This window comes from Protopterus annectens, chromosome 2.part0, assembly GCF_019279795.1.
Source record: "Protopterus annectens isolate FY-2018-M chromosome 2.part0, PAN1.0, whole genome shotgun sequence".
NCBI classification, from domain to species: domain Eukaryota; kingdom Metazoa; phylum Chordata; order Ceratodontiformes; family Protopteridae; genus Protopterus; species Protopterus annectens.
Genome location: NC_056728.1, coordinates 325,743,246 through 325,770,448, shown reverse-complemented (window position 1 = coordinate 325,770,448; position 27,203 = coordinate 325,743,246). Strand labels below are relative to the sequence as shown.

The 27,203-nt window shown below is 37.8% G+C and overlaps 1 protein-coding gene across 2 annotated transcripts in view; it reads right to left on the bottom strand.

The window, feature by feature from the left end:
* Positions 1 to 27,203, bottom strand: part of LOC122793085 (long-chain fatty acid transport protein 6-like) — a 937,264-nt gene that overhangs the window by 392,946 nt on the left and 517,115 nt on the right. For both annotated transcript variants that reach the window (XM_044060804.1, XM_044060806.1), the window contains exon 6: positions 11,178 to 11,372. In XM_044060804.1, coding sequence (XP_043916739.1) covers positions 11,178 to 11,372 — 195 coding nt within the window. The remainder of the gene's footprint in view (positions 1 to 11,177; positions 11,373 to 27,203) is intronic.

Sequence of the window (27,203 nt, the reverse complement as noted above, 5' to 3'; positions counted from 1 at the left end):
GGGTTTAATTACCAAGTCTTTCTGTTTGGAAACATTTACTAAAGCCAACCATTCTTTTTTAGACAAATTATAATCAATCTGTTTCAAATTAAAATTTTTAAATAATAAATCAAACTCAAAATCAACCATAGCTTGGAATCTTTTGATTCCTTCATGTACAAAAGGAGGCATAAACTTGCTCTTATTTGTTACTACAGAGGTGTCTGTATCACAGTATGCATTTAGGTAACTTTTGCAAGATACAAAAGAATCACATGAACCCATTTCCAATACATCTTCATCAGTACTATAAGTATTTCCATAATCACTTTCTCCTACATCTCTCATACACATCCTACTTCTCTAACGCAAACCTTGCACCCCATCAGCTGATCTCCTTCCTGCTGAATATCTGCAATTAGCAGCTGGAGTATTTGCCTTCCCCATTTCTATCTTAATTAATAGAACCATTACAGAATGTTCCATACCAAATATCTGGAAGGTTTTATGTATTATCCCACTCCACAAGGGAGGAAACTCAAGTGAGCTTTCAAACTTCTGCCCAATAGCCCTTCTTTCACCTATAGCAAAAATTATGGAAAGATGCATTCATCGTCAACATCTTAATCATCTCCTCCAAAATCACCTTCTAGTAGACTGCCAACATGGCTTTAGACTGTATCATAGCACCTCCACAGCTCTCTTATCTTTTACAGACTGTATAAATAAAATAGAAATCAAAATCTCTATCCTCTGCTCTGTTTATTGACCTCTCCAAATGCCTAACACAAACATCTTACCACATTTCAGGTATGCACATTGTGTGTAGGTGTATAGCTGCACACGGATGCTAGCAGGTTTGGGTGCACAGGTGTACATGGGTGGGACTTACATGCTACAATGAGGCTATTGTGTATTACATCTGAATGCATGGGTTCTGCTTCTGGATATTACACTTCAACATACGCCATCCAGTGTATGCGACAGAGACGTTGCTGGGTATGGGATATGTTGCTATGCACATGTTTGCCTGTGTTTAAGGTATCTTGGTTCCTTCCTGTTGTTATGTCAACACAGCTACCCGGCTATGTACTCTCACTACTGCTTGTGACCATTATGGTTGGCACCTTTTCCAATGCCCATAGTGGGACATGTTTTGTGGAAACCTCGGATTTTGCAGGACAACACATACCCACGGCAAGTGGAGTTGACAGAACTTCACTTGTTTGCCATACTATACACTTATTCTGTTAGCATTTGGGTTCCTTATTCAGTTTCTTATGCCATGTATGTGTTTCATATACAAATTATATGTTTTATGCTACTATTACATGTATAGTGCGGGAATATTTTTGGCAGGGAATCTCAGGTCATTTTCCATTTTTTTGATTTTTGCAGGGACACAACTGCCCATAGAGGGACTGCCCCTCGCAAAGTGGGACAGGTGGTAACCTTAGTCGCTACTCCTATGTCGGTCGCGGCACGCTGACATGCTGCGGTACACCTTCTCTGAGTATAACCACTGACGGTGCATTGCGGGACAAACGTGGTCTCATGCGTATCCTTTGCTCCTTGGACGGGTACACTTAAGCCTTCGTGGGTTGTATTTGCTTCTCCGTTTAGTTGGGACGGGTACTATGTTGCATACTCTACGTGCGTTTCATTCTGCACGGGCCCTGGCTGCTGCCATTACTATTATGGGCGGACCGTGGCAGTCAGCACATTAGGTTGCTCACCGCATGCCGGCTTAGACACGCCTCTGGACGCATCCTACTTGGGCTCGCTCACGTACACTACGCACGTGTCTGTGGTTGCGGCGCACTCTCATTAATATGCATATGGCGTTACTACGCTGGCTATTCACTGCACCGCCGGCGCAGCCCTTACGCCGGCCTTGCGCCGAGCTTCATGAATCCCGGGGACAATCTTGTTCAACCAAACCCATAAAAATATTAGCATACATGGGTGCAAACGGAGCACCCATTGCTGTACCCTGTACTTGATGAAAAACTTGATTTTCAAAATAAAAATAATTATTCTCCAAACAAAATTTGACTAAGTCTAAAACATAATGTGTAAAAGGATAATCTCCCATCTGACATAATAATGCCTCTAATCCAAACACATATTTAATGTTAGTGTAAAGACTCTTGACATCTAATGTGATCCAATACATATTATCTTTCCACATGACATCTTTTATTTTACTTAAAAAATCAAAAGAGTCTTGGATATATGAGGGAAGTTTCTTAGCTTCTTTTAATAATATCTTATGTAAAATAACCCCTAAATTATGCAAAAAATATTTAGGTCTACCCGGTGGGTTCCTAATATCCTTATGAATTTTGGGTAGACAGTAAAAGTAAGCTGGGCCAGTATCTACAGTCACTAGCTTATTTTTAACATCAGTTTCAGACCAATAGCCCAACATTAGGCCCTTTTGTATTAAAGAGCATAACTTTTTTTTAGCTTGTTCAATAACATCATCATTTGTTGTTCGATATACCTTTTCATCCTTTAGTAAATCTAAACACATTTTTAAATATTGTGTGTAATGCATAATTATAATTTTATTCCCCTTGTCAGAGGGTTTAATTACCAAGTCTTTCTGTTTGGAAACATTTACTAAAGCCAACCATTCTTTTTAGACAAATTATAATCAATCTGTTTCAAATTAAAATTTTTAAATAATAAATCAAACTCAAAATCAACCATAGCTTGGAATCTTTTGATTCCTTCATGTACAAAAGGAGGCATAAACTTGCTCTTATTTGTTACTACAGAGGTGTCTGTATCACAGTATGCATTTAGGTAACTTTTGCAAGATACAAAAGAATCACATGAACCCATTTCCAATACATCTTCATCAGTACTATAAGTATTTCCATAATCACTTTCTCCTACATCTCTCATACACATCCTACTTCTCTAACGCAAACCTTGCACCCCATCAGCTGATCTCCTTCCTGCTGAATATCTGCAATTAGCAGCTGGAGTATTTGCCTTCCCCATTTCTATCTTAATTAATAGAACCATTACAGAATGTTCCATACCAAATATCTGGAAGGTTTTATGTATTATCCCACTCCACAAGGGAGGAAACTCAAGTGAGCTTTCAAACTTCTGCCCAATAGCCCTTCTTTCACCTATAGCAAAAATTATGGAAAGATGCATTCATCGTCAACATCTTAATCATCTCCTCCAAAATCACCTTCTAGTAGACTGCCAACATGGCTTTAGACTGTATCATAGCACCTCCACAGCTCTCTTATCTTTTACAGACTGTATAAATAAAAATAGAAATCAAAATCTCCTATCCTCTGCTCTGTTTATTGACCTCTCCAAAGCGTTTGACATGGTGAATCATGAACTATTAATAGATACACTCAAATCTCTCTCATCAGATACACAAACAGTCAAATGGTTTAAATCTTACCTAGGAAATAGACAACAAGCAGTCCTCTGGGACAATGAACTGTCCTCTCTGCTCCCTATTATGCTCAGAGTCCCACAAAGATCGATTTTGGGACCACTCCTTTTTACTATTTTCATTAATGATCTGACAACCTTTCTTCCACAAACCACCTGTATACAATATGCCGATGACTCAACCTTAATCTGTGCCACCTCCTCACCTTCCCAACTTCAATCTAGGACCCAAAAAATATTTTCCTTAGTAGAAAACTGGTTCCATAAATGCTGTCTTCTACTGAACCCTAAAAAAACTAAATTACTTTTGTTCACCCCCACTCAAAAATCCCCCCCAATAAACTTCACAGTCGTATTTAAAAATGGCATCAAAATAGCCCCTGATATAACCACCAAACTTTATGGGTAACAATTGATCATAATCTTAACTTCGACACACATATCAACCTAACTATCAAATCAGTTAATAGAAAACTTGGTTCCCTGTACAGAATTAAACCCTTTCTCACACCTTCAGCCAGGACTACTGTTGCCCAAACTCATCTAATCTATACCCTCCTCTATGCCTCCCCAATTTATACAAACCTCTCCAAAAGCAATATCAATAAGTTGGCAACATCTTACAACAACATAGCCAGATTTGCCACTGATGCCCCATATCGTACCCACCACTGTGATAATCTCAAACTTCTCAGATGGCTAGAACTGCAAAGCCAGTTTCTTTTTCAGCAACTTATAATCACTCACAAGATCCTGCATCATCCCTCAAATACTCCCATACTCAGAAACCTTATTAGCCCCTATCAAAATCTTTTAACTTTATGATCAGCAAACAGAGTACTTGTCTCTACCCTAAAATCCAACAACAGATCTGGGGACTGCCTGTTTACTAACTCTATTGGCAACTCTTGGAACAAGCTTCTAAGAGAACTAACATCCCAGACATCCACTCCACTCTTCAAAAAACAACTTAGAATCTTCCTAAAATCACAATGGCTATGCCCATGTTCAAATCCTGACTGACACTGTCTCCTCTTGACTGATCACTTTAAAGTCCACATTACTGGATTCCTCTTGCTTTCTTTCTCTCTCTTAAGAACTCTTCCTAACGAATTTGTTAGCCCTGACAACAAATCACTACCCTTGCTATGTTATGTTCTGTGACTGTACTTGTAAATAATCTGTTTTTAAGTATGTTTTAAATGTAACTGTAATTTGAGTTTTAGTAGTATAAGAGTCACTAAAATTTGTTTAGACAATTGCTTAGCATTGAATGTGGAGCTTTTCTCCCTGGGCCTCCGCTGAAAATGGACATATATCCAGTTGGACTTTCCCGGTCAACAAATGTAAAATAAAATAAATACATAAATAAATAAATAAATAAATAAAAATAATAAAGGATAAAAAGCACAGGTGAAACTAATGAATGACTCAATGAGAGCTGTTGTGAGTACAATTGTAATTTTAGATGGAATTTGACTAAGACTATTGAAACTTCCTGTAAGCACCCCTCCCCCGACCCCCACAGCCAAAGCTGGGATATGCTCAGAAAATCAGACTGAAAATGTAAACAAAGACCAGAATCAAAACAAAAAATCTCTGGGACTGCCCCTTTAAGCCTTGTTAATGTAAAAAATACTTATTCTGGTCTGAAAAGTTGTGGGAAACCAGTCCGAGTCCAGATTTCAACACTTTGACTTTGAAACCAGAGCAACTAGAATGACTTTAGCATAATTAGACTTAGTTAAGGCAAATATAACCCAAACAGCTATGGCTTTAGGTTCATCCTGTTCTAAGTGCTTTTTACAAAATATCACAAAATGATTCAAATCCTGGTAGGATAGCTAAACCAAAATAAAATACTGTATTTACATATATACCAAGCACAAATAACACCATAAGGAAAGATACGTTTAGGGCAGAGGTATAATGTTTTTCTTCAGGTAGTACACCAAGACATACAAGGTAGAAAATAAAATGTACCAGAAGAAATTGTGTCTATACCCAAAAAAAAAAAAAAATATATATATATATATATATATATATATATATATATATATATGTCTGGGTTTACCATCAAAATGAAGAATGAAGGTTCTGTGAATAAGGGAATGTCAAATGTCAGTTGACTGATTCCCGTATTACCGACCTTCAATTCTCTGAGTGACTGTTGCACCAAATGCCACTGTGTATTCAATGATATGTGTTTGATGTTACGAATAGAGGTAACGGTACAGTGTGGATCGGGAAATTTATCCTTTTCCTCACTGTAGTGTGATCTTGGAGTTGGGATATATTGTTTGCAGGGGGTGTGGGGGGTGCAGCCCCCACATGTGGGTGCAGGGTGGCTTACCCCCCTGCAAAAACATAAATTCTATCATTGTACAGGACTGAACTCCATTCATTCACACTGCTGGAAAGCAAGCAGGTATGTTGTGGCAGGTAAGTATATTCTGGCTGACATCAAAAAATTGCCAAATTCGAAAGGCTCGGTATTTCAATTCAGCAATGTCAGCTAATTAATACGCAGCACATCAAACATTTAAACTGTAATTTTGACTGGTTTATGTTGTGATGTTTGATGTTTTGATAGTAAACCTATGTATGCATACATACACAAACACACACACACACACACACACACACACACACACACACACACACACACACACGCGCACGCTCATATATGCATTAAGCAAGCAAACAGCCAGTAATTATAGTTGTGGTAGACTGTTCTAGTTAAGTATTAATTTATGCATATTGTTGAAAATTGAAAATTGCTGGTTCATGTTGATGATGTATTTATTGAAGTTTAAAATAATATTTACTGTATATGTAGTTATCACCATTTATAAGCTTGAATTAGGTCCTGCTTCTCTCTTTGCTTTTAAGTGACTTAGGCTGTCATAGTAACACCTGGATTTGCAACCTGACTGTTTCAATTATAATGGTTCCCAGAATCTTGTCACTTTGCCCCAAAACAAATGATTTCTCTTTTTAGATATCTTTAAAGACAAGATGATGGCTCTGGGTTAAAAGCAGTGGCAGAAATCACTGATTGTACAAGCTGGACTTGTATGATGAATTTAACTTAACTACTCATATACCATCCGTCACAACGTTTAAGTGCGATTTTTCAACTTCAGTGCAATATAAACCAACTTAGAAATTAAATCTATTACAAAATGTTCAACAGAACTGTTATAAGTGAGGTAAGACTTGTTTAAAGCAAAAGGAGTCTGTGATTTATGCACTTTCCTCACATAGTTCTATTTTGTTTTGTTTTTCTTCTATGAAGAGAAGCTTAGGTGGAATAACAAAGATTGTTGTTGTAAAAGGACATCAGCGTCTGTTTTTTGATTTATGCTTTTGCCTTAGACATTTTGAAATGTTGTTATAAAGATCAGTTTAGTGCAATAGCAAAGGCATATATCAGAATAGACAATAACTTCTTTATTCCTTAGGTATTAGTTCAGTTTTGTCTTCTTCGATATCGGTGTAAGTATTTACATTTTCTAATGTGTGGTTATAATACAAGATTACAAGTTTATTCCATATGCAGTAATTTAATAGAAGATTATGGAAAGGGATAAAATGTATAAAGAATCAATATAACTGAGCATGTTTATAAAACAAAAGGGATGACAGAGCGTATTCTTTTATAACACCCCCCCCCTCACACACACACACACACACACGCACACACACACACACACACACACACACACACACACACACACACACACACACACACACACACACACACACATGCACACACAAACTCTATCTTACATCTATGGCCAGTTTAGAGTGTCCAGTCCACCTACTGCATGTCTTTAGAATGTGGGAAGAAACTGGGGTCCCTGGAGAAAACTCATGCGAATACAGGAAAAACATGCAGATTCCACACTGAAGGCACTCTAGCTGAGAATTAAACCAGAGAACCTGTTACTGTGAGGCAATAGTGCCAGCCGCTGAAACTTTGCTGTAAAATATGAAATAAGAGTTTGGGTTACATTGAAGTATCTATGATCATTGTAAAAGTAAAAAAAAGAAAAAGAAAGAAAGAAGAAAAAAGAAGAAATAATATTCAGACTGATATGTTTGAACACTGTTTTATGGTAACTGAGAAGAGACACTCTAGTAATGGGATATTAGTATGGATGTGGGATGGGCCCAGTCAATTACCCTGCATAGAACCCTGTTTGACCATGAGTTGGCTCTGCGCTCTGTACTGTGGTTTTGCACATTTCATACCTTCAGATCCAATGGCTACTATGGTAGAGTCTGTATATTTGTCCAGGATCATACTACTTCCAGGAAGATCCTTAGGGACACACACAAACTTACTTCATTGAACTACAGATCAGCTTAGATAGGATTAAGTATTAACTAATAGCTTGTTACAAAACAACACCTTTGACCCCTGATGAGCATGTGAGATTTCTAAGTGTTCATAATGAGCATCCTGTTATCAAAAATTGTGTTATTTTGCATGATTTTAACTCAATTAACTGGGATAGCTAAACCTCCAATGTAGTATATGCATAAGCATTTCTAGAGTTAATAAATAAAAAAATCTTGTGATCAATTGGTAAATAATCCTACTAGAGAACACATCATTTTTCATGTGATTCTTAAAATTATGACTGCCTCTTGCAGACATCCTCTGCTATTTCATTTCCTAGTGAAGTCTGACCACAAATCTATAACCTTCTCCTTTAAACTCACAAAAGCCCCTGCTGCAAACACCAGTGGATTTTAGGACTACTGATGTGCCGTTCTTAACCTTCTCTCTGATAAACATCACAATTAACTTATGACTGCATATCCCCTCACTGTGATGCAGTAGCAATTCCATACTCATTTCGAAAAACATAGAGACCTAGAATTCCCTACCAGAGCCAAGTATCATGGGAAATTCAAAACAACCATCCTGGTGGTCTATAAGCACAAATAACGTCTACAACAAAAGAAATAAAGAAACTCTATAAATGATTTAGTAGATCCAGACACCTTCTTCACAAGGACAAAAACCCGAAGACATTCAGGTCCAATAAAGGAGCCCAAGAACTTAGACTGCACACTCAGTATTCTGGATCTATGTATTACACACAGACAGCTAAGACCTCTGAATAATGACATTTTTGTTAAGTTGTCCTCTGATACTCAAACTCTTAGCATCAGCTCTCCCTTGTAAATGGCTGATGTACAAAAATGGGTTCAAACAAAATACTAAATAATGCAGTATTGTCAATTTTGGTAGACAACCTCCTCCTCTCTTCCTGTTCTATAGACAACATACCACTACAAAATAAAAATGTAGTCAGGGACCTAGCAACTGGGTTGATAACCCTCTTATGACTATCATGTTGCATCAATTGTCATGAAATTCTTTTATTTAGCACAGCTGACTCACAAAGGAATAACAGCAAGGTCTAAAGAGGTAATCATTCCCTTATACGCAGCATTGATCAGACAATTTAAAAAATACAAAACACCATTTGGGATGTATCTCAATAAATGTATCAAATAATTAGAAAGACCCCAAAGTTTCCTAACCAGAATGATGAAAAGCCTAAAATCCCTGAGCTAACAAAAGGAATATGTCTTACAGACTTTTGAGGGGAGATTTCTGTCTCACTGTACCATTAGAGACCTTGTTGTCCTGGATATCTCCTGTACCTCTGCAAGTCCATATCTCTACCAGTGCTATAACCAGGGACAGAAATCTTCAGCAACAAATAAATAAGATATGGTTGAGGGACAGGTTTATAACTTAGCATTTCCCAGACCTCTGAAATAAGCTACTCCTGCACATTAAGCAGTGCTACTCATCACCTTCTTTTAAACATAACCTGGTTGACTGAATGGGATGGTAGCCATTTACTTTAGGATTGACATTTACGGCTCTCCTGTACGACGGAGGAGTGTCATGAGGAAGGGTATGAGGAAGATACAATTGGTTATAAGACTTAGTGGCAGTGAAATATGCATGAAATCTAAGAAAGCATTATTTTCATATTTAGTATGTTCATCATTGGAGAAGATGAAATTGTCACATAAATTATAATTCTACAATTCCATTTATTTGCATTAAAATCCCTCATGTCATGCAGTTTTACATGTAAGAATACTGACATATGTATGTTAGCCAGATTCAAGCATCTCTGCCTCATCTCTGGGACTTCACAAATAATGCAGAGTTGGTGACAATGTGACTATTATAGTTAATGGCAGATAATGCATAATACTTCATAACAGCATGTACATGACTCCATCAATGATTCAGAATTGGAATTTGTACATTTCCCTAAAACCCAAATAACACTGTAGATGATTTATATATGCACCCTGCAGTTAAGCTATGTGTTTTGATGCAGACCATGGATAATTCCATTTCAATATACTGTATAGGCAAAACAAATAACTGACGTACAAAGTCATTTTTGAAGAATTTGACTTCATAAATTTTATATATATAGTAATGTGACCTCATATGGCAGCAATGGCATCATGGAGCTTAACGCTCCCAATTTTCAGTGAAAACTATTTAAGGAACACACAACTGTACACATTAGGAACAAAACTTTATCTACTTCTGGTACAATGCCACAATCTGTTAGATGTTACAGTACACTATGACATTTTTATTGCACATTTATCTTTTACATAGCAAATACTTAGATGAAACACAGTGAAGAATTGCAGCAGTGTCTTACTATTCCAGGGTTGAATCACTTTATATCTGTGTATTCAAATGTACTCAAAAATTCTATGCATCAGACGGTTGTTTGTCCCATTACCTAAATGACAACAGAAGTGATGCACACAAATGAAAGTAACTAACAAGTATGATTAGATCAGTACAGAAAACCTAGTATTCCTACTTGAACAGTCTCAGTGTGATTTATCATGAAGAAGGAGCTGAACTACCAGCCTGTCTTACAAACTCTGCTTTTACAGCCTGTGGTGTGCAGTGTACAACATTACATGCGCAACACAAACATGACAGAAAAGATGTGAACATGGAACAGTGTGGACATGGGTGCCATCAAGATAGCAGGGAGGGACTCAATACGAGTAGTTAAAGGAAAGACAGCAGATATGAGATATGGGATGTTGGGATACAATGTGTGTGTGTGTGTGTGTGTGTGTGTGTGTGTGTGTGTGTGTGTGTGTGTGTGTGTGTGTGTGTGTGTGTGTGTGGTAGAAAAGCTAAGGTGGGTTGCTGCAGTTTTTCAAGACCTGTACACTAAAACAGAATACATGATTTAGAGGACTATTCTTGACAGACTGGGAAAGAAATAACAATAGAGATCAGCATACAAAGATGAGGCAACTCTAGAAGGAGGAGGGTGAGAAACACAATTTAAGATTGGAGTGCATTCATTTGATGGAATGCGTTTGACTGCAAATGAATGTATTATGCATGTAGTATTCAATATGACCGTAATTTTCACACATACGATTAAACAAACCACATAGTATTAGTTCTGACATGTGATAATTATTAAATGGATAGCAGCACAATCTCTAAGCAAAGCGTTGATGTATTCATATTTATACAAAACTGTAGTCATTAAAATGATACAGAGACACTCACTTGCTAGAATTCCTTGAATCGGTGCAATCAAAGCTCATATTCTACACACACTGCAACTTGAAACCGCATGCTATCTTATGAGATTTGACCCTCCCAAGTATTCATGAAATCACATCAATTCTCTCACAATGGAGAATTTCAATATTAGCATATTATATCTTACCTTGGCAAAAAATCCACCACGTCCAACAGGACCAATTTTACTTGTGAAGTTGAAAAAGCTTATGTTTCCTTCAGTTGAACCATACATTTCCAACACTTTGACTGGATGGAAACGTTCAATGAAAGTTTTCCACACTTCTGGTCGTATTCCAGTTCCTAGAGCAAAACGCAGGCTGTGTCCTTTTTCTTCTTCCCTCTGAAAACATACAAATAATAATCTTAATAAAAAATATTTAGTAAACAACTTTACCACTGATCATTTAAAAACAAGCTACTTTCATTAAGAATCATATTATGTTTTCTTTGTCTTTTTCAGAAAAATTCAATTCTGAATAAAATATTGGAATGGCATAATTAGCAATTCAAAACATTAGTATGGTAGCAAAATTAAGTAAATTATATTCCATTAACTTAAAAACCTGCATAGTGAAGGAAAATAATTCTTATTAAACCAGATATAAGAAATCACATGAAAAAATAAGTGAATCATATGTGCATGTCTGTGTGTGTATCTGTCGAATATGTATATATATATATATATATATATATATATATATATATATATATATATACATATATGGTTTGCTATCAAAATGTAGAAAATCAAAACAAGTTTCCACTTTTTGATTGAATTCATTAACCAAATTTTGTAATACAGAATTACCAAAATGTCAGAAATGGTAATCATGGAATCGACATTTGAACCGAACACAGGACGATCCAGTGTTGAAATTCCATGTTACTGGTAATGTTTTTGCAGGGGTGCAAGCCCCTGCCCCCTCCACACTCTCTGTATATTATATATTCCAACACGGTACAATGAGGAAAAGGATAAATTTCCCGATCTCCACTGTAATGCAATCTGTTATCAGAATGTCAATCCCATATTAGCAAAAAGACATAACCATTCGCTAATGAAGCTTCAAACATTTCTGGATTGGAATTATAGAAACTGAAAAACACGCATTTAGCCATCCCAGTTTCGCGTAAGTGCTATTCCACATTTTAATTGTAAACTTACACACACACACACACACACATTATTTATATATATATATATTATTTATATATATATATATATATATATATATATATATATATATATATATATATATCTATACGGATTCACTTTATAATCTCGAAATACTGAAATCTGGAATTTCAGTATCTCGAGACTATAAAGTTTAACATTCCCAATACTGAAACCCCAAAAGCGCGAAATTCAAAATCACGACTTTTAAATACACCCTCCACCACACAAACAAACAAACATACAACTTCCTCCCCACACTACAACAAACCAACAAAACACACACAAATATACAAACCTGCACTACATATAAGCAGGGGAGCAAGCCCCCCTGCACCCCCGCTACTTATATATACTAACTCCGAGGTCGCACTAAAAAGCCAAAGACACTAAACCCACCACTACATACTCTATATTCCCCTTGCACAAACACACACCACATACGTATAAACACCACCACTCTCAACACTTACACACTTACACTCTTACCTAGATACCCTAACCTACTCCTAAAACTTCCCAACACACTCACATACACTTAAATCCCTACCTAAAACCCTTAAAAAAACAGCACTTACCTGAATCTCCATATATATCCACACAACAGCAGGCAAACTATATCCCACAGCACACTGCACCTTACAAACACAGCAAATCCCACATACCGCTTCACCACAAGTGCGAATTCGACACTTCAAATTCGATCAAGTGCAGTTTGGCTCAACTGCAATTTCGGCATTTTCATCTTGAGATACTGAAATACGAGATTTCAATATTTAAAAATAGCAAAGTGCTTTATACATATATATATATATATATCATGGAAGGTAGAAAAGTCAAAAGAGAGAATCACAAATGGTAGAACAAAAAAGAAAGATTCACAAAACACTAAATGACTCATAACAAAACACTGAATACTCCTCTCCCACTAATAAAAGCCCTTTTTCCGTATGCTCCAGCTGTAAAACTGAGATCAAGTGTCATCTTGGTAGTAATATTATTAGGAAAGGTTTTTTAGTAATGTAATGTGTAGGATTAGGGTTAGGGGCACAGGTAGGGTTAGGGTTATGGTTATAATTAGCACATATAATTAAAGTAGGCAGGGAGTTTGCCATTACTAAAATCCCTTTGCCTAACTATACCATTATACAAGACAAAAGGGCATAGAAAACAGGTAACACAAAACATGCACAACACCAAATCTATCCCTTTACTTAACCCCGACTCTAACCTTAAGTTATGAACACCTGCATATTCACACCAACTACTATAACTTACACATCTTCACAGCCATCACTTTACTCAAACATTAATTTTCTTGCAGACTCCTGATTACCTACCCTATATAAAACTAAACTCAAACAAATCAGACTCACACAAGTGAGGATTCACTAATTTGTGCATTCTCTCTTTTTTTATAGACTTAAAATCACTAACTGTTAGGTGACATGCATCTCTGGATTGCAGCAGTATTAAATACAAGCTACACTGTGATTACACTTTTAATTTTTTTGACCTGGAGGGTGTAAACCTACAAAAACACATGCAGTCCTAGCAATGAGTGGAGTTGCACAACTGACACAGTAATACAATTATGCACATGAACTGACACAGATACACATATAAATTTAAGTCTATGAACTGTTTCCTGTGTAACTTTTTCAATCAACAATTAAAATAGTGCATCTAATAACTTAGACTGAATGATGCACCAAGGTGCTATCCGGCAGTTTAAATGAAAGCCTGCAATATCCCCGAAGAAGAAGGGAAAGGAGTATGGGAAAGCACAGAATGAGTGGAGAAGGAGGTGGATTGCTGTAGCAAAATTATACGATCAAAAGTTATTTGAGCTCTGAGCAGCCAGTGATGCATTCCAATGTAATAGGTGGCACAAAAGGGCAGTTTTGCACAGACAGCACATTATGATATGGGGTAAAGTTAGCTAGGCACTTGGAAAGCTGCCCCTAGGAAACTCTAAATATTAGCAAATGACACTGTGATCTGTTGTGAGAGTAAAGACCAGGTTGAGGAGACCCTGGAGAGGTGGAGATATGCTCTAGAGAGGAGAGGAATTAAGGTCAGCAGGACTAAAACAGAATATATGTATGTGAATGAGAGGGAGGCTAGAGGAATGGTGAGGATGCAGGGAGTAGAGCTGACGAAGGTGGATGAGTTTAAGTACTTGGGATCAACAGTTCAGAGTAATGGTGAGTGTGGAAGAGAGGTGAAGAAGAGAGTACAAGCAGGGTGGAATGGGTGGAGAAGAGTGTCAGGAGTGATTTGTGACAGATGGGTACCAGTAAGAGTGAAAGGGAAGGTCTATAAGAGCGTAGTGAGACCAGCTACGTTTTATGGGTTGGAGACAGTGGTATTGACAAAAAGGCAGAAATCAGAGCTGGAAGTGGCAGAGTTAAAGATGTTAAGATTTACACTGGGTGTGACGAGGGTGGACAGGATTAGGAATCAGTATATTAGAGGGACAGCTCAGGTTGGACGGTTTGGAGACAAAGTCAGAAAGGTGAGATTGCATTGGTTTGGACATGTGCTGAGGAGGGATGCTGGGTATATTGGGAAAAGGATGCTAAGGATGAAGCTGCCAGGTAAGAGGAAAAGAGGAAGGCCTAAGATAAGGTTTATGGATGTGGTGAGAGAGGACATGCAGGTGGTTGGTGTGACAGAGCATGATGCAGAGGACAGGAAGAAATGGAAACAGATGATCCACTGTGACAACCCCTAATGGGAGCAGCCGAAAGAGAAGAAGAAGAAGAAGAAGAGGAGTGAATTAGAATATTAGAATGGTATGAAGAAGAAACAAACAATAATGGAAAACAAGTGATCAAACAACAGCTAAGAAAGGACTGCTGCAGCATTCAAAATTAAAAATGGGGAGTACAAAGATACCGGAGCAGTGTGAGTTCAAAACAGTATTCATGAATCACATACAATGAAAGATAGTAGGGAAAATGTAGCTAAGATGGGGGGGGAAGCTGTCTACGAGGAAACATGTTTCTGAAAGATATAGACAATCATTTTTAGGAAGGAAATGGATATATAGGAGCATAAGGTGAAGAAAAGTTGAGAAAGAAGGTGGATAATCTAGACTGAGGTGGTGGAAAAACAAAATTCAACACAGGAAATATATATAGACCAATAGAATGGAGGGTGTCTTTTCTAAACATATCTGAAGCATAATATTACATTACAATAGACCAATAGACCAAGGAAAGGAGTTGATAGTGTCTGAGCAGGATGCTAAACTGGATGACTGCTTAGACAGGAAGGGTGAGAGAAGGAAACACAGTACCTAAGGTGTAAAAAAAAATAGCAGGAGAAACAGAAGAGGGAGACTGAATGAATGTGTTTAGAGAAAAGCACTTTAATTTCTTGAGAGGTGAAAGGACCAGGGCAGCAGGTTGGACTATTGATTTGTGAGAGGAACAGACTTAGAAGATAACAAGTATAGAGACAGGTAACGGAGCCACATCATAAAACACCCGGACACCCTAGTCATCATATGGAAGATGGGAGCACAGGGAGAGTAGCAGATGGATGTGATGAAACAGAAAGGAAAGAGTGAGGGGGGAGCCCTAAAGACAGGGATGCAACAGATTCTGGCAGAGAACCATGCAGACAAGGAAACCATGGGTGTCACTTGATGGGACAAGATGAAGGCTTCTGCAGAAGTGGGACTGAAGCAGAATGCAGGAAAATATCAGAAGACAGCAGAAAAGATTGAGAAAACAAAATATGGAACTAGAAGAAATCCAAGAGGAGATTGATAGGATGGTCAGGCCAGAGATACTCACACAGTAGGTACAACTGTTTTAGTGAAACAGAAATTCTAAAGACTAAAGCCATTATAAAAATAAAAAAAAAAAAAACTAACTAATTCAAAGAGAGTGCTGCAATGAAAGTTTAAGGAAATGAAAAGTATGGAGCTGATTTGTTTAAAGACAAATGAACACTGGAGGATCAAACACTAAGAGCAGGTTCTGGCCAATATGGAAGAGAATAGAAAGATTAGCTAGGGAAGCCTTAGACTTAGTTCGACCATGGAGGAAGAAGATGTTCAGATGATCAGGAACATGGCAGAAATAAGTCATGGCTGGTACAGTATGTACCTTTCTGGATGACATCTTCCTTATATATAATATTGTATATGCTTGTTATTACTTGCTTTTGAGTCGTATACTTTAATACAGGCTGTTAAATGCCTTTTAATGCTGTTTAAGGCTGAGCTTGAGATTGTTCATTATTGATCAGTGCTCTATACCAGTAAACAGATATCTATCAATAAATAAATAAATACACCTGCATTTCATAAATATTTCTAATGCCCAGAGCTGTACTTTGGCTCATGTTATTTTTATAATACATATATTTGCCATCTTGGTGTGGGTTGTAGCTACAAAGGGTGTCTAGATCAGTTCACTTATCTAGTTAGCAAATGTTAAATAAAATTAAACAAATGAAATAAATAAAATAAAATAAAGATGGTGAGGCAGAAATTACCAGACTGAGTTCTATAAAAAGACCAGTGTTATGAGCTTGCATTGGTGGCATACAGGGATAAATATTGCATAGGCGACCCAACTTTCATTATTAGCTTAAGTGCTTAAGTGCTTACTAACACAGACAGAGAAGAAAGCTGTTCAGATTCTGGGAGGATGCTGGTCAGAGTTCTTGCTGAGCTGTGATGGATGCCGAAGCTTATAGCAAGACAGCTTGCCAGACTGGGAGGATTAGGAGGTCGCTCACCCTGGGGACAAAGGGTGAGCATGTCATCACATCATTATATCCCCATCTGAGCTGCATGCAGCACCACATTGGAGATTTAATAGAGTGAGGAACAGTTAACCAGCTGCCCTGTACATGATGGCTTCTTGTTCCATGTTGCTTGTCTAGCATTACAAGTGAGCATCATGAGGTTGCCATTTTGAGAAGCCAGGGAGTGCACTGCTGCTAAGATGATATTGAAGCAGGCTGGCGGGTACAGTGTCAAAATGGGGGTCATATAGCCATGGTAACCAGGAGAATAGTTAGAGGGCTAAGCAGAGCCAGGTAGGGGGTTTACAAAAGGAAAGACCAGTGAAATCATAAGCAGAAGTCTACCCAGGGTGCTTATTGTTTGTGCATAAGTATAGACAATGCTTGAAGGTGAGATAGAGGAATGCAAAACCCATGGACCTGAATACACTGTGACAGGTCTACTTCATAAACATGGACTCAACATTGTGTGGAACGTTCTTCCCCAACAGTAGACATTTTTCCAAAACATATTCAGAAGGGCCAAGTCAAAAAGAAGAAGATGACAATGCACAACTGGTGAGATATAGTTAACTTTTATAAAAGCATGCAAGCAGAAAAAGGTTTGAAAGGCGGATGGACCTTCCTACAGACATCAGTGCAGAGACTGGGTATTAGTCACAGTTTCAAGGACTGGATGAGGGCACTCTATTGAAATAGAAATCAGACTTCTTGATGAATGGAAGGATAACAGGAAAAAGTAAGCATGCAGAAGAAAATGAGACATGGCTGCCTGCTTTTACCAGAACTATCAAGGACAATTAGATAAGAGCTAGCAAAACTAGAATGAATCGGAGCAGGAGAATCATGATGCCTACTCTTTGAAGTTGAATGTGTCTTACTAGAAGAAGACATGGGAAGGCAACAAATACAGTCCTGAAATTGTGAGAGAAGTTTTGAAACTTTGCAGTCCTCTAATGTAATCTGAAGAATATGGTACAGATTATGCTTGGTGAGAGAAGAAATAAGCAAAATTGAGGAATGCCAACTCTAGCAAGCAAGAGAGGAGCAAATTACTTTGTATTAGAGAAATGGTACCTAGTAGACATGACTGGAAAAAGTTATAGTATAGTGGGGTGGAAGTTATGAAGCTTCTCACTTGGTGGAAAAAGAAGCCATCTATATTAGCAGGCTACATTAATATGTTCAAAATTATGGTTAGTCCAAAAGTAACAAGTAACTAGTCATATCCTTCTCACAGGAGGAGACACATTTCTCAAAGGTATTCAGAATGCATGTGACTGATTTATTTGGGAAGGCAATAATCCAAGGATGAAAAGCAGCAGGTTTGAAGGCTGGCTTTGAAAGCAGTACAGATGTATTCAGGTTCCTGTCAATTCGTCAAAGATAGTTCTGACGAACTTAAAAGGATAAATGTACTTTTGCTAAAACCACTTTCTTTGACAGTTTAATTTGCCTCTTACTGTACTGTTGTGTGACTTCAGAGATGTATATATTCATTTCGCTGGTATCCCACCACATGTGGTAGATGTGCTTCTTCAAATGTTTGGAAAAGGTAGTTTTAGTGAACATTTTTCAAATTTTTTACATTTGCCAAAATGACCTTTGACCAGTCAACATAAATCCAAACATTCCGTATGAATCTAAGGGCTGAAGAAGCAAACCCAGGAGAAGCAGTAAGGAGGGAGAAAAGAGGTGGAGGAAGGTGATAGGTTGAAAGTGGGGCAATATTATCCAAATGGTGGAGAAACCTTATGAAATATGGAAAACCATTTGACCCTAGTGGTTGGCTAATTGGCCTTAGAAGGAATATATGGTACAGAAAGGAATGGAGAGGGAATGATTGGATGAAGGGACAGGCTTTAATGGAGAACTGGTGTGAGACCCACTAAATTAAGTAAGTAGACTAAAAGAAGATGGCTTAGCATTATCTAGAACAACCCAAATGAGACCAGGGATAGAGTCAGAAACAAGATGAGGATTAATGTAGGAAACCTGTGGTGGAAAAGCTACTGCAGGAAGTGGGAGAAGATATCTGAATGAAATATCATCCAAGAAAGCAAAGAAACAGGAAATGGGAAAACATATCTGGAGTGAAATATCATGTAAGACGGCAAGGAGGAGAAATTGTCTTACAATGTGGGCAGGATGGAAACAAAAATGCAAACAATGAATGGTTTCTACTAACACTGACAAGCAACTAGACAGAGAGTTTTGTAATCAAATCAGACATGACTGGAAACACAAGGAAGGATAGAGAGACAATGAGAAGGAATGGGAGGAGGTGTGGGGGTCACATTACTAGAACTGATGAGGCTACTTAGGATGTGAGACTTTTAACTGAATTTTACACAGATGGTACCTAATACCACTTAGGCTGCAGAGTAAAAGCAAGGCATGTGTGGACAGCTAATAGAATGTAGAGAACAGGAGACAGGGATCAAAGCAAGGTATGTGTGGACAGCTAATAGAATGTAGAAAACAGGAGACAGGGATCAAAGCAAGGCATGTGTGGACAGCTAATAGAATGTAGAGAACAGGAGACAGGGATCAAAGCAAGGTATGTGTGGACAGCTAATAGAATGTAGAAAACAGGAGACAGGGATCAAAGCAAGGCATGTGTGGACAGCTAATAGAATGTAGAGAACAGGAGACAGGGATCAAGCACGTTCTACAGCATTCAAGAGGTGATGAAGCTGAGGGACAGGGTGATCAGAGAATGAGAGCAAATTTGGGATTTAAGGAACAAAAACACATGGAAGCTGTTTCCTCTAGAAGTTGTCAAGGAACAAAAATATATTAGTTATGAAACTAAAACATAGATATTGATCTTGAGGGGGGCAGGAAGCAAACTGTAGCGTGGGTGAAGAAAGCCCTCATCTTCATGAAAAAAAATATTCGGGAGGTAAACATCACAACCATGTGAAGGATAGTAGGAAAAATGTAGTTAAGATGGTGAGAGGAAAAAGCTGCCTAAGTGGAAATAAATTTGTGAAAGATGTTGACTGAAACCAGTGCTTAAGATCTATCCTTAAGAAATGTAGGACCATACAGAAGCTTGACAGTCACAGACATAATAGTAGTTAACTTCTCCAATGAAAGGCTGGATAGGCAGAGGCTATGGGATGTAAAACAATATATGGGACAGGAGATGGCAATAGCCCATATATAGGTCTAAAATAGAGGCGGTATGGGAAACTACATAGTTTTTGCAATATTAGCATAGACCAATACTGTTAAAGTACCAGGAGACCTCAAATCATGTATCATACAGGAAATTATTAGCCATGAATGGTGCATTTATGTATTTATAGAATGGTGTTTTTTTTCTTATTTGCTGTTAATGTGTATATATAATAACAACACCAATAAGAACATTTTTAAGCAAAGCAAAGCAGAAATAAAACACTTATACCTGGTGTTACTCTTCAGATACAGTCACCGATAAGATAAAAGAGAGATGACATCTTAAACGTCACCTGGCATATGTGGATACAATAGTCTAACTCTGATAGAGGTATTGACAATAGAGTCCAGACATCTGCAAGGACTAGAGCTAATTGTGAAAGTCTGCAAGCATGCATCTTTTAAGTTGCGCTTAACCTCTCAAGATCCCAGCTAACATTCTGCAAATACAACACAATCCTGTTTTGCCAAGGGAACCTGCCATCCCGCTCGTGTCTTTCTACTTATTCTACTTCTCCATCTCGCCAACCATGACAGAAAGAAGATGCCAGAAATCCCAAACTGTCACTGCCGCAAACCCCATATCACATGATAAAATATCATTCTCAAAAACAACCTGTAAATGTATCACCAGTTGTAGCAGATTCCTGCTGCTGAGACACTGCAGTACAAACCATGTTTCTCACCACTGGATAAAGTTTAAGCATGACAAATGGTAGTGGCAACAACTGCTTCACTTATCTGGGACAGCAGAGAACCATACCTGCATGGTGAAATACTGTAAGAAAAAATGTTTATTGAAAGCAGCCCTTTTTGGAATGCCATCCTGATTTTCCCAAAACTTCCAACATGTTTACCATTTCAGTAACCATATTGCATGTAAGCAACACGTAATCCAGTAACCCCAAACCACAAACCCAAAAATGAAAAAGGTTTAAAGGAAAACAGAATGCCAGACAATGACATCTGGATTGTTGCTTACTAAATGTGCTTTAGATTTAACCCACTGATGCAAACTCTCAAGCTATCACCAAAACTATTAATGAGACCTAAAGCAACCTGTGTAAACCCTGCCTTCCTGTCGGAATGGTTATATTATTCACATTACCTAGAGTTAAGGGAAAACTATGACCTGACATCTAACAATTTAAGAAATATCAGCTGTCAGTATCCAAACTCCACAACAAATCTCACTGCAAATGCAGAGCATTAGAAAGCCACTAAGTCATCTAGATTCTTACCTGATATGAGTCATAAAAACAGGAAAAAGATCTATAACTCTAATACGAAAACCTCGCAATCTCATAAAGAGCCACAACAACAGAGGATAAATAGAGTCAGAAATATGCATAATAGCAAATGAAGCAACCCATAGTATCCAGGAATGAGGAAAGGGCATACTGGTAGGTAGAAAATAATCCACTAAATATGTAAAGGAGTATAAATAGTCCTTCCTGAAACTCAGCAGATTTGTTCATTGCATAAACCCTTCCTAAGAACTATCCTACATTGCTAAATAAGAACTTTGACTCACAAAACATAACCGACATTAGATAATTCAAGATTACACCAATTAAAAACCAACAAATGATCCCTCTTGCTACAGATAAAGGTAAAAGTCTGGAATACTAAGTTGTATGTATACTGCCCTCCCTCATCAGCACCTAGTTGAACATTGAATCAAATGTCTGCCAGTTACTAGGAAGGTGGTATTATTTAATTTACTCTGGACTGTGGGAGCTCAGGAATTCTGGTTGTTAATCTCCTTCACAGGGACAATGTGCACACTGAGCTGGTTTTCAGAAAACCCTTTTCTGAAACCATACTCAAAACACATGCTCACAGTTCTTAATCAACAGCCATACATAACTTATATAACACAAAAATACTCAGCATGGCCAGATCTTCACAGTGGTTCTAGTAGTCACACATCAGTTCAAAGTTATGAATTGTTAAACAACAGTAACTGCATATTGTATGTATAGTTTTGTACATTTTTGAAACTATCTGGCAATATCTCGGGAAACATTTCAGCAAGATATCTACAGGCAATGTCAAATGTGTCCATCTGGGTGGCAGCTTCAAATTAAGACTTTACCCAACATTTTCCTTAATAATGGATATATTGATAGAAATATTTCATCCATTTTTCATTATTTCACATATAAACAAACATATCTGCAGCTGTACTAAATAGGGCTGTGTATCAGTAGCAAATGTATCCTTAGAGATGTCAGCTTTCTTTTGCTAACTTATAATACTGTATATTAAGTATGATCTGTTTTGTTATACTTATATGACAACATACTATATTTCACAAAGTATAATATAAACTTTTTATTATACCTTCAAACCTGACCATATGGTGTCACCAGTGACATTAAGTAATGTCAAACTAATTATATAGTTTATTTCCAAAAAATAAAATATCTGCTAATCTTGATAAAAAATGCTGATATCTCTTATTATCTGTATCCCAGAGTTACACATCTTATGCTACATTTACATACCCTTATATGCATCTCTGTGCCTGGCACTCACGTGATGTTCTTTCTGCCAGTGAAATACTTAGGCAAATATTTTTAAAATGCTATGTTTCATACATTCCTTTATTAAACAAGGCAATGTGTCTTCATTTCTGTAATACTTTAAACTCTGTTCATATTGGATAGTATGTTTTCAACATGTCTTTGGAATCCTTACCTGAACTCCCAGGTACTGCACACTTTAAGGAAGTTATTGGCATAATTATTATAAAATATGCACATTTCCATAACCACTGCTGTAGAAAAAAGTCAGTATCTTCATTTCCATGTAGCTCAAAGTAATAGATTCTGTAACAATTTGTTTTTAGGTATCTCTCTTCTACTGAAATGTTAAGGTCATGGCAATTTAGGTAAAATTTCTGTATTAACAAATTATTATTTTCTGTAGTTTTCATGGTGAAATATTGTGTTACCTATCTTCCTCTTATTTGCTACACTGTATAATCTCCCAGTATTAAGCACAGCAATTTTCATGTGCTGTGAAATCCTTCCTGCTTCATCTCCCGCACTGCTACTGCTTGTCTGCACCTACATACAACCTAAATCAATACTGACATCAGAGTGTCCACTCTACTATCTTTTTATTTATTTTTATGCATGGATAAGTCTTAAATTTCCCATACAGAAACCTTCTATTTTCTATTAAATTCATCTCATATGCTGTACAGGACTGCCACACATGCCATTCATCCATGCGGACTCTCCATTACGATTATATCGTCTCAGACTTCAGACCCCAAAACCCTATTACGTTTATATCTTATATAAGATGATACAAAAGGGTTCAAGCAAAATACAAGAAAGAACTTCTCATCTATTCCAGTCCATGAGATGCACTGAATACTTTCAATTGCTACATTACCAGTCTGGCACAGCTATGCAAGTGTAGTAAAAGTCAACATGGAAAATCTGTCGCTGTTCTGGTTTACTTTTGAGGGAGTTAGAGAACATTGGCCTCATTAGCATATGGTTAAAATACCCATTTAACAAAGAATAAATAAAAAATTACATTATAGTCTTGGTGTTGTCTCAAGTCCAACAATCTTCTGTGAGGTTCGGGGAGGTAGTTCTGTGTATAAGGAGCAGTCGTATATGGGAAACTATAAAAAAGATGTTGGGAGGAGGAATTTTCACAGAAGTAAACTTTGGCCCTGAAAGATTCTGATTGGTTAGTTTGGACTGGCTGACTCACATCATAGTGCAGTGAATTCAGTGGCCAGAGTGGATTACACTCAGAAATCTAATACTTTACAAGTTGTAATTTTCTTTTAAATACTAAAGTTTTGCATTTCTACAGTAGAACATGCAATGAAGTATATTCTGTATTATTAGTTTCAGTATTCATTGAGTGAATAAGGACAAAATGGAAGGCCACCTAGATGTGCAGTGAAAATGTATTTTTGAAGTTCATAGGTTCATAGGTGTGTACTAGGCTAATGACCCTGGAGCCTTTACAAGCCTAGCCCATAGAAGTGCCCTGACATTGTGCCACCTTATGTTAGTTCCCAGTGCCTCTATCAAGTAGAGCCACTGGAGTGATCCCCGTGGTGAACTTCCTATTTCCCATCCATTCATCAAGATTTCTCTTGAAGAGGGCCAGTGAGGTGCTCTGCTTGACATGTATGGGAAGTCTATTCCAGAGCATGGGCAGTCTCTGGGTTATGAACCTGTCCCTCCAGCATGTTCTGTTGATTGTGGTAATGAGGCTGAGGTCTCTGGAGCCTGTGGTGCAGAGAGATTGGGATTTCTTTAGATTTAGCATTTCTAAAAGAGCTGGGTCAGACATGGCTTTGTAAGTCAAGCAGAGATCGCCTCTTAGTAGATGATATGAGACAGAGAATAGCTGGAGTTTTGAGTCTGTCTGTGTTTAAGGCCTAGGATCCTCTTCGTGAGGTAATTTTGTGACCTTTCCCGCTGTTACATGTGTCTAGTGAGGTACATGCCAAATGGGGCATTATACTCAATGACTGGCCTAATGGGGGAAGAGTAGAGAGAGATGATGACCTCTTTCTTCCTGAATGCAAAACACTTGGTAATGAGATGTGCCACACAGAAGGACTTTCTGACCACAGTGGCAATGTGGTGGTTGAAGGAGAGGTTGCTGTCAACCTGTGTCCCCAGATCTCCTATAATGTCTTCAGTGTTCAGTGTTCTCCTATCAATGTGGTAATTAGTGGGAACTGAGTTTTTCCCAAAGGAGATGATGTATTTTTTGGCATTAAGCTTAAGGCCATGGTTTCGACACCAGTCATTGGTCTCAATTAGGTTCTGTAGTATATCTACATCACTTGGGGAGTTAATAATTGCTCCCAACTTGCAGTCATCTGCAAACTTGGTCAGCCAGAGTCCCTCCATGTTGGCCTGGACTTTTGAGAAGTAGATGCCAAACAAGAGAGGACCCAGGACCAATCCCTGTGGGACTCCACTTGTGAATGCTTTGCAGTCTAACTTGGAGTCTGCTACTTTCACACTGTAGGTTCAATCAGTGAGCCAATTTGCAACCCACCTAGTGATATAGGGGTTGATGCCTAGTTTGATGAGTTTATCAATAATTCCTGAGTGGGGAATGGTATCGCCTTGGCCAGATCGAGGTAGGTTTTATGAACTGCCTTGCCGTCATCCACACCTCTGGTGACTGACTCAAAATAGTAAAATATCTTTTGTTTGTACAACACTACCTGATTTAAATAGTCAAGGCAGCTTGCTCTCTAGCAATTGCTATTTCACTACTTTGCAAGCTGTACTTCATGTGGGTCAATGAATTTATGCTAAGTCTGTGTGCATGCAGAAGGTACTTTATTCCTGCACTTAAAGGATGTCTAAGATAGCATTTATTCAGTCAGAAAGCAGTGCTCATAGAAGCTGCTTTTCTTTAATGAGTTATGCATTTCATATTTATGGCCAACCAGCTTTATGCATGAACCTGAGAAGAGTCCTGTAAAACTGTTTTCACTGCATGGAGAGAAATTGGTTTCAACAACTCCAACCACATGTCTATGCTTGGAGGCATAGTCAAGATACAGCCAAAAAGCACAATGAAAGGGAACATGGGTGAGCTCTATATTTGTCATCCATATGCCTAGCACACATGTCTATAATGTGCTCTGGAGTAGCTTTTAACCCTCTTCCTAATTAGAATACTGTCATGGTAAAACTTGTGCACTCTCACCTTACAAAATATGGAAGGACACACCTCATTGATCTTTCCCAGTCTTGTATAGTTTTGTGTCTGAAGAGATGCAGTGACCTAGTCAATGTTAGTCTCTCCAAATCCTGAAGTATCTCATATAGCATTTTCTTGTATGACTTTGGACATAGCAAACCACTGGACCCACAAGGATAACCACTGAGTATACTCAGCCCAGAACTGCTGTAACAAGACCGACTCCTTTTCCATTGCAACCTCCACTTATAAATGAAAAAGCAAACATTGAATTTCTCTTGCAACTCATCTTATGTTCCATACAGTACTAATCCAGAAACAACCTCTTGATAGAAAATAAAGGTATAATTTCGGAGAATCCTTAGTCCAACTCCAATAATCCTGTTATTGGAAACAGGTATCACCACTCAACCCCTCCCCTCACGAAGCAATGGCTGTAAAATGAAAGGCCTATGTTAGGACCTGGATGACCAATAAAAGTGGTAGCACAAAAAAGTATAATCCAGACAAGTTGAAGAGATGTTTCTCTAGTATTTCTCAGCCTGGGCCCTCTCTTCCCCTGGAAAAAAGTATCTATCTTTCTATCTATCTATCTATCTATCTATCTATCTATCTATCTATCTATCTATCTATCTATCTATCTATCTGTCTGTCTATCTATCTGTCTATCTATCTAGATTTAATATTAAATAGGCCATCTATATAACCTTTTTAAGAAAGGGCTCATCTCAACAATTCTACTATTGATCTGCTGGCCTCTAGCTGCAATTAAAATCTCCAAATCTACTATGAGAAATGTCCCATGTAAATAAGTACTCATTCTTTTCAACCACCTAAACCCTATTTCTTTGGTATTATCTCATATATATCCCAGATCTACTCAAACAATGTCAAAAATACCAGAATACCCTCTACCCCAAATCCAAAGAACATAACCAGGTCAGATATCTCTGAGTCCATCATCTCTCAGGAAAGGGAAAACAGAATCCTCACACTGGGCAAACCTTATACCACAAGGACCCAGTCCAAAAAAAATTAAGAAAGCAAGAGATATAATGATCAGTAAGAAAATGGTAATCCTGTATGCATAGTTTGCCCAATGTAAAATACTTAATTTCCACAAACATGACATGCATGCCTCCCTCTCCTGGTTCTAAATCTTTCCCATCATTTAGATGTATAATTGGTAACTTCAACTCAAAGGGTATTCATCAGTGGAGTCCTTGTGTTGCTATTACACATGTAATAAATGTGTATAACCTATGTTCTCACATGGTGTTCTTCAGTGGAGTCCTTGTGTTGCTATTACACATGTAATAAATGTGTATAACCTAT